Source organism: Diceros bicornis, chromosome 37, assembly GCF_020826845.1.
Source record: "Diceros bicornis minor isolate mBicDic1 chromosome 37, mDicBic1.mat.cur, whole genome shotgun sequence".
Taxonomy (NCBI): Eukaryota; Metazoa; Chordata; class Mammalia; order Perissodactyla; family Rhinocerotidae; genus Diceros; species Diceros bicornis.
This window is the reverse complement of record NC_080776.1, coordinates 22,417,835-22,427,082: the sequence shown is the minus strand read 5'-3', so window position 1 is coordinate 22,427,082 and position 9,248 is coordinate 22,417,835. Positions and strand designations below refer to the sequence as shown.

Here is a 9,248-nt window from a genome sequence, read left to right as displayed (position 1 = left end):
AACAACAAAATGCTCGTAGCAGTTGTTGCTGTAAAAATGAAAACCTGAATTGTTTCAGACCCATTGCTTCAAAAAAATTGAAAATAAGGTACTCTGAACTGTTTTCACGTTATCATTAAAACCATGAACTTGAATGGACAATAGAGTAGAGGATCTTCTTTGTTTCCAGCCTTTGGACCACTTGAGTGAAGCAAAAGGCCACAAGCAGCCCAGATTCGTATTTGTCTCCGCCAAAATCTACTGCCCCATCCACAAAACTCCCCTGGGAACCAGTGTCTTTTAGTCCCTTCCACTTGTGGCCTGAGGCTGGCATTTCACTTGGACTCAGGGAAAGCCGACTCTCCAATGATGGAGACACTCTCCGTCCAGCACATTCTCCGTCCTGGTATGTACCAGGACTTCTGGGAGTGTAGGTGGGGGTCTTCATTAAGGAAACACTCCCACCAGGCAAAGAACTTCAATCCTGGACCACCTGGCTTGCGCTGCTGCGGGCCTTGCTGCTTTCTCTGTCCCACTGGTCTCCTTCATTCTCGACTCTTGGCTCCATGTTCATCTATGGCTGCCCATGCCTGTCCACTGAATTTGATGCAAAAATTGATTTCTTCCGATGTCTAATCTCGGCAGGGGTACCTGGATGCTGATTTCCTCTCTCTACTGTCAATCTGTGATTCTTTGAACAGCTTTCCTGGAAATATCCCTTCGTGCTCTGCCAGGCTTCTGGTCCCCTCTCCTGGCAAATAATCCCTCCTATGCTGTACTGGTCTCATAGGTAAGCACCCAAGCCTGCATCTGAGAATAGTCACCTCCAAGCTCTGAGCGCCAAACAGAAGAACTTTCTCAGCTTAACAAATGGGATTTTAAGAGATCTGGTTCCACAGATCTAGATGGAGAACCAGGTTAGGGAGTCACTTATCCATTCATTCATTCAATAAATATGGATTGAACATTTACTAGCACTAGGTGAATTTGCCTCTGTGGAGGCCTTCATCTGTTATACAAGAAGCTCAGTAGAGGGCACTCCTGTATTATAACAGCTAAGAACAGGGGGCAGTGAACCTGAACCCAGCATCCAATCAGAAAACGCAAATCATCACACACATTGCATGCGTGCTTATGGACACACATGCCCACATTCCGATATTTATCCTCATCCACACTCAGTTATGGATGGGATGCTCATCTTTGTGTTTGTGCCATTAACCTTACTAAAGCAAAGATAATAAGGATGGACTATATTGCTCTATTCACTGGATCCACTCAAAAGTTGTATTAATTGGTGGCACACTTTATTTCTAAGCCTTTAGAGGAAAAAAGAGAATAGCTTAGGATAAAATTTCAAAATGATTCCCAAGTTGCTTCATTCGGTTTCCTTGAACTAATTAAGTTCTTTTCTGGGTGTAAAGTCATCTTGATGCAGAAGAGAAGGAGAGGAGCTGAAACATTGCTGCTGATGGAAGTGAAATTCATCTCAGGCAAGACACAAGTGCACACTATTCTTTGAGAAATGTCTTATTCTGATTAATTAAAATGAAGAAAATACCACATGCAGCAAATATTTTCCCCCCAGAGGAAAGCTTGCCAAGTCGGCAGCCATCACTATTCAAATGACCATGTACATTATAAAATTGGTTGCTTTGCAGTTATCAAAGCCAACATTTACTAAACACTTACTGTGTACTGGGCACTGTGTGAAACACTTTACATGTATTATGTCGTTTGATCTTCACGACCACCACATGTGCTAGATACATTGTAGAGAAGGAGAACTTGAGAAATAGCAGACTAGGTATTGCCACACGGCCAGAATGTGGTGGGAAATGCAGAACACCCACCCAAGTCTGTCAACACAGCCCGGGCCATTAGCCATGACGCTATGTCCATGTCAAAATAGGCTCAAGGTAGGCCTCACATTTCTGACCCAGTGGTAAACATCACTTTCCTTTTCATAATTCCAGTGTTTTTTGATTGAAATTCATATTCGAAGGAAGGTTGACTCAGTCGAATGACATTTTCATGGGTTAGAAGTTAAATTATCCACTGTAAAATCAACTTCTCACCTGGTGAGTGAAATTAGAATGGAGGGCTGTTGCTATTCAATTATGGTGAGTTACTGCTTAATGGCTCTGTTCTGGAAGGCTCTATTAATGTCTATTATCTGCTTTTTCTACTGGACAACAAACAGCCCTTTATTGCTAAACCCCACCATGGGGCTGCAATCAAAACCACTGTTGGCAATCATTAGTACAGCACCGAGAAAACACATCAGATGTTTTACTAAAATATTTCCTTCCTACTACCCTTGAAAAAAAAAAAACAAAACAAGATCTGACTAGGGGAAGACGCAAGGAGGAAAAGGAGGCCTACATTAAGGTCATTTGTGGGAGCCAGATCAAGAGGGTTCCAGTCTGGTCTGTCCCTTTCCAAATACCCAGGTCCCAGCCTATTAATCCAGTCTTGTCTCAGGCTGGCACCAACCTGGGCCCTGTCTGTGGCCCCAAGGAAGGAGAGAGAAGAAACAGTCTCATGAGAAGGTGGCTATCTATGGGGCAGGCCTTGAAGACAGCCAAGAAAAATCACTCCACAAATACAAAATCCTGTCTTCCCAATAACCTAAATGACATCATTATAAATTATGCTGAAATCTGTTATTTTTGCTTACTCACTACCATTTCCCCTTTTGGGAACAGATGCCTGATTCTTCTTTGGGAGCCACCGTGCTGCAGTTTTAGCCCTTGGGCCACATCTATCAGTGTGTTCCATCCTTCTGGACAGTGGTGCTGGATTCAGGGGTGGGCCAGACAGGCCCAAGGGATGTCCAGGCTTTTGTTGCAGGTATTGGGAAAGAGACACCTTTTTTCTTCTAGGATGTATACCAAAGATGTAAGTCCAGGGCTGCCAGGAAGAAAAAGAATCAATTCAGAGGAAAACAGAGGAGAGATGGACAGAGACCTGCCTGGTCTAAAGGCTTCTTTTGAGCTTCTGGATCTAGCCATGCCTGAAGACAATCCTAATCATGAACTTTTCAGTTATATCAGTGAATGTGTTTCCATTTTTGTCCAACTCAAGTTGGGTTGAATTTCTGTCTTTTGGAACTGAATTCAGGTTGCTTACAACTTCATTCCCCATCAAATTAAAATAGTGCGTAGGTGGAGTGTGGAGTGGGAGAGAGAGCAGGCGGGCCCTCACCCCCTGGCATGAATACCATTGCACCTGGAGCAGGAAGCCTGCATTTAGGTTCCACCTTGGCAAAGTCACAAGCCCCTGGACTTTGGTTTCCTCATCTGGCAGGTTTGACAGAATGATCCGCAAGGCTATTCCAGCCCCTGGAGGGCAGATGACTGCAATGGCTGCTGCCACCATGGGAATTCCAAAGATGGGATGGCTTGTCCTACCTTCTACAGATGTGGGTTCCTCCCACGTTTCAGGATGAACAAAATCACGTATTTCATCATAGCTTGTGAAAGGGAAGTGGTAAAGGAAAGCGTTTCTGTGAAATGTTGGGTTTTATTCATAAATAGTTATCATTTTCACTTCTGTCCCCCCTTGGCCCCATTTTCATCTTTTCTGCTTCATAAGCAGGAGTTGGAAGGATGTGGTGGTCCATTGTGCCTCTGGCAGTCTCTCCGCCACAGCAGTTCCACCATGGTCTGTGTGCTATATAATGCCCTCTCGGTTTCCTCTGACCCAGAGAGGAGGTGCATTATGTGTTTACAAACCAGAATAACCCACTGGACTGGAGGGAGGGGAGATGGAACCAGGATGGAACATTGGTGTTTCTAACTCACAGTGCCACCCACTCCAAGCTGTGGTCTTTCGTTTCAGCCCCCAAGTGCATTGGTAGCCCCAGGCACCTGAGGAGCCTGGTGCAACTCCTGTGGAATGGTTCCCTTGTGGGCAGGTAATTCTCAGCTCTCAGAGTAGGGTGGCAGAGGGTGCTCTTCCGAGATGCTAACGCTTGCCCTGGGATGTCAGCAGAGTTGGTGGGAAGAAAATAAGGCAGCCAAGGGAGTTGTCTGGGAAAGGTGAGTCGTCTGACCTATCCAGGGCAAGCAGGTCTCCTTATCCCCCCATCTCGGTCTAAGATGCAAATGCCTGACCTCTGGACCTCTCCACTCAATCATTGCTAGCAGGCGGGAAAAGCTGGGCCTCCAAGATGCCCTGGGCACAGGCCTGGTGGAGCTCCCTGGAGCTCTGGCAGGAAAGGCAGCCAGGGCATCACGGAGGGCCAGGGCCCAGAGCACCACGGCAAAAGGCACGACAGTGGGAAGGTGCTCAGGCTGGGTACAGGGGCGCGGCTCGGGGTGCGGGCTGGTGGTTCACTGAGGCCAGCGCCCTCCTTTCCCTTCTGGGGATCTGACCCCACCATCCACGCTCCCCAGCAGGGCACTCACACCCCCACCCCGGGCGTTCTCCAGCTCCTTGGGAGGACGCTGCCCTGCCCTCCCCCCCCCCGCCCCCACTCCGGACTCCTGGCCGCGCCAGCGCCTGCAAAGCCGGGACCCCCGAACCGGCTCCCGGAGGCAGCCACGCCGCCCACGGCTGCGGCCCCGCCGGGCAGTCCGCCGGCCCGGGCTCGGGGGACGGGCGAGTTCCGGGAGCCGGGAGCTATTTTTATCGGATGCGTCAGTCTGCCGGGAGGAAGAGCGGCCCCGGGCCCATTGTCTGGGCGCGGCGCGGGAGCAGCACGCCGAGGGCCATTTCGAACGCTCGGAAGGCGCGAAAACCGCCCGCGGGGCGGAGCCGTCCACGCCCGACCGGGGCCGGGGGCGGGGCGAGGGCGGGCCGGGGGCGGGCCCGGGGCGGAGCCGGCGCCCTCCGGCCGCGGCAGGCTGGCGGCGGCGGCGCGGGACTGCGGGGACAGCCAGACGGCCGCGCCGGCAGCGACGCCCGGGGAAGCCCGCGCCCCGCCTGCGCCTCCGAGGCGCGCCCCGGGAGCGGGAGCGGCCCCGCGGCGCCGCCCACGGCAGAGGCCGCCACTGAGCGCCGGGAGCCCGGAGCCGGCCGGCCGGCCGCGGAGAGCCGGAGCAGCGGCCGGAGCGCGGGGGCGCGGCCCGAGGCAGCCGCAGAGCGAGCCCGGGCCGGGGGAGGGCGCCGGGCGCGAGCATCCCGCGCCGCGGCAGCGGAGGCGGCTTCGCAGGAGACAAAAGCCCGCCGGAGAGACGCGATGCCCGGCCGGCGCGGGCGCGGCGTCTGAGCGAGCCGTGCGCCCCGGGGCCGCCGAGGCCCGGCCGGTGCCCGCGGCGGAGGGCGGCAGGCGGAGCCCAGGTGCGCCCGGCCTCGTCGGGCTCGGAACTGCGGGGGGCGGCGCCCTCCCGCCGCAGCCGCAGTGGCCCGCGCCGCAGCGAGGAGCCATGGGCAACATCTCCTCCAACATCTCGGCCTTCCAGTCCCTGCACATCGTCATGCTGGGCTTGGACTCGGCCGGCAAGACCACGGTGCTCTACCGGCTCAAGTTCAACGAGTTCGTGAACACGGTGCCCACCATCGGCTTCAACACGGAGAAGATCAAGCTGAGCAACGGCACAGCCAAGGGCATCAGCTGCCACTTCTGGGACGTGGGCGGCCAGGAGAAGCTGCGGCCGCTTTGGAAGTCCTACAGCCGCTGCACGGACGGTATCATCTACGTGGTGGACTCGGTGGACGTGGACCGGCTGGAGGAGGCCAAGACAGAGCTGCACAAGGTGACCAAGTTCGCCGAGAACCAGGGCACGCCGCTGCTGGTCATCGCCAACAAGCAGGACCTGCCCAAGTCGCTGCCGGTGGCCGAGATCGAGAAGCAGCTGGCGCTGCACGAGCTCATCCCGGCCACCACCTACCACGTCCAGCCGGCGTGCGCCATCATCGGCGAGGGCCTCACCGAGGGCATGGACAAGCTCTATGAGATGATCCTGAAACGCAGGAAATCCCTCAAGCAGAAGAAGAAGCGGTAATGCGCCCGGCAGCGTTCGGGAGCCAGGGGAGAGCGAGCGAGGAGTCAGCAATGAATGAATGGGTGGAGGGGCGGATGGATGGATGGAGGAGCGAGAACCCGCGCCCGCGAACAAAGACGGCGAACCAAAGCGATGCTTCGAATTTTTAAAGCGGAATCTCTGCACCCAAATGCAGGACTAGTGACTTAACCTGGGTATGTAGGCTGACTTGCCAGCCTGCCCTCGACCTGCCCCCGCCCCCAGCTCGCGGGACCTTTTGTCTGAACGCCGGAGCTACTAATGGGGTGAGGGGCAGCGCTGGGAAGTGGACGTTCAGGTCCTGCTGTCCGCCCTCCCGGCCCAGGTGGAAGGCTCAGATGTCAGAGACAAAAGCGATTTCTTCCCACTCCGGCAGGGCCAGAAGCTCAGGCTGCCCCGCCCTCACTGGGAACGCACCTGTGAGTTACCTGAGGTATGCAGTTCCCAGAACCCATCCGGGAGCATGTTGGCAGTGGGCGGTGCTGGGGGGACAGCCGCTCCCTGCATGGATGAGCTGTGGAAGCTGGATAATTTTATGTCACAGGGCAGGCCCCTGTTGAAAATTCGTTTGTCCTGCTCTGGGCCCAAATGAGGTGGTGGTTTGGGCCGGCAGAGGACTGCCTGGAACAATACACAGCCTGAGGGCATGAGGCGGTGTGCCAGCCTTGGCTGGGGAATGGCTGCGAAGATGCCCTTTCCTGGTGCTTTGTGGTGGCTACGGAAGACCAGTTTTGTTGAGAACTGCTTTTCAGCCTGGAATCAGACATCTTCCAGATGGTTTGGACCCTGTCCATGTGTAGGTCATTATCACACAAAGAGACCAATAAAAATTAAAAAAAAAACTGTTGGAGGTGGTGGCAAATGATGCATTTACTGTCTGCAGGATAGTTAAAGGTGTTTAAAGGGCAAGGCTCTTGGCGTAAATGCTGGATGGGGTGTGTGTGTAGATACCGGGACCTCCCTCTGTACCGTGTAATCGGCATAAATACCTAGACCAATGTGTGCGGAATCTTAAGTTCTCTTAGCCTACTGACTGGTTTGTGTGAGCCCACACCAGCTGCAGATGTGTGCTGAATGGCAAGATGGTTTTTGCAAGGGATGTGTCTTGTCATACTAACCGCCTGATGATGGGTTTTGGTTTTCAGACGTTTTACAAAAAATCCTTCTACAGATGAATACTCACCTTAAAAATATTCACCTTAGGAAAAAAGACTTTGCTCTGCCCTTTTAGATCCCTTTACGCTGCGAGTGGCGACATGTTCAAATTTCTAATTTGGTTCATTGTGGCCTATCTGGTTTAAGTATTTCATTACAAATGTCTCGTTAGAGTATTTGATGTTCATGCACCAAAAAATAAAACCCACCTTGTTGCAAAAGCCGACCTTGTTGCATGGATTTTAAAGCAAAAGAAACACACAAGAATGAGGTCTTTCCTAATTCATTCTTGTGGGAACTGGCTGCGTAGCAATTGCAAACAATGAGTGCATGGGATAAAGGAAAGCAGCGTGATGTAATGGTCACCTGTACTCAGGCACCTCCCCGTTTACTTGAAAGAGGCTTTGGAAACATAGATAAAGTGAAAGTAAAATAAATACATATTTTTAATAATGTAATTAAAAAAATCCTTTATAATCAGGACTGAGTCTTGGTTTGCAGAAGCTGTCATTTACCCTGAAACATTGTATCAAAAGGGACACAAACTTACTGTTTGATTTTTATTTCCTCTTTGAATCCATGTTTACAGGCAGAATGAGGCTTTTTCCCCTGCTGTTATAAATTTCTTTATGAAGGAGGCCTCTAGAAATTGGCATGATCATGCTTGAGCATGTGAATTAGTCAAATTATAAATCCATGCCTTTTGTCCATTGCACTCAGAAAGGTAATTTAAGAACCAGAGATAGAAGTCCTGGCTTCCTGCTTGAAACTCAATTCTTCTATGAAATATTTTAAAAGAAGAAAACTAGCAGCCCATCTTTCTTTTCTCTTTTGTCAGTGTATTTGGTACCCCTCCAAAGCTGGTCTTTTTGTAGAAACTCAGTAGAGAAAAATCTAGCTAAGCAGTGTTGAAAAGCCTGCAGGATTTCAGTTTACATATCGACAGCATATTCACTGATTTCTAAATGGGCTGGTCCCATCACCTGAAGATTCTGTATAGAATTATTAAAAAAAAATCCATCTTCTTTATTTTCTTCACATGCGACAATTTCTTAAGCACTTTGACATTTTGGTAGTTCCACACTATTGAGAGAATAATATATTTATTTTGTGACATTGCAGATGCCAAATACTGTAACCTTCTCGTGCTAACAATACTTAGGTTCAAGATCACTGTTCAAATCCTGTGATGCTTTACAAATGATACGAAAGGATTCTGTTTTTTGCATTATCGATACTTAAGGGTGCAGTCGACTGTTAGTAATTGTGCAGTAAAGTAAAGCTCTGTGGTGTATCAACTACTAGTTAAGAGTCTCAGTTGATTTCTGTAATGTTTGACCTAATAATTGCCCATTTTGTCTCTGACCAGAGGAAGCACAGATCAAACCACCTTGGAGGGGTCACCCTGGGGGAGGCCCCTCCAACATAGTAGTCAGTGGTTCATTATGCCTCCTGCCTTTGGAGAATGAATGGGTTTCATATAGAAGAAGTTGGCCTCCCCGTATGAGCTTTTGAAATGTTTTCTCGTAGGTACAGGGAGGCCGGTTTTGTTTCAGGACAATTCTCTTCACAAATTCTCTGTCATGGTGTTGGGACTATGTCTTCTGGTTTCAGTTTTCGTTCCTACTGCTGTGATGCTCTGTCCTGATCCTCCTCCTCTTCTGTTTCCGTTCCTTTTATATGCATATATGATGCTGTGAACAGAAATAAATTATTTATACAATCAAACGTTTGGGGAAATTGTGGATGGTTTTTAAAGTTGCCCCTGTTTATTCTCTGAGTCTCCTACGCTGAGTGGAGGGATGGATCACAAGGTGGTCTCTGGGGTCCTAACGGGGTCTAGGGCTGGATCGGTTGTCTCTGCTTTTATGGTTTAAGTGTCCACCTCAGCCCCGAGTGGTGGATTTAGAGGCCCCGAATGCAGGAATCTGTGCATCCACTTACGGCGCCTTGTCCATGGTCCTCACAAGTTCTTGAGGAAAATGGCCCAACGCCTTGCTGTCTTCAGTCTCTCCGTTATTAAAAGGGTCATGATTGTTAATTACTTCCAAGATATTATCTGATTATGTACAATTGGAAATAGCTGTGTGCTATTACAACACTGTTAGTAACCACCAAGATGCTCAGCATCTTGGCTGCCTCTCT

General features: G+C 50.6%; 1 protein-coding gene across 1 annotated transcript; it reads left to right on the top strand.

Moving 5' to 3' along the window:
- Positions 1 to 5,042: 5,042 nt before the first annotated feature.
- ARL4C (ADP ribosylation factor like GTPase 4C) lies at positions 5,043 to 7,329 on the top strand. The gene has a single exon (XM_058533260.1). It carries the CDS (start codon positions 5,352 to 5,354, stop codon positions 5,928 to 5,930), a length of 579 nt encoding a protein of 192 aa, XP_058389243.1. The 5' UTR covers positions 5,043 to 5,351; the 3' UTR covers positions 5,931 to 7,329.
- The last annotated feature ends 1,919 nt before the right edge of the window (positions 7,330 to 9,248 follow it).

Coding starts and splice junctions, on each gene's coding strand:
- ARL4C (XM_058533260.1), top strand. CDS start 5,352: ATGGGCAACATCTCCTCCAACATCTCGGCCTTCCAGTCCCTGCACATC.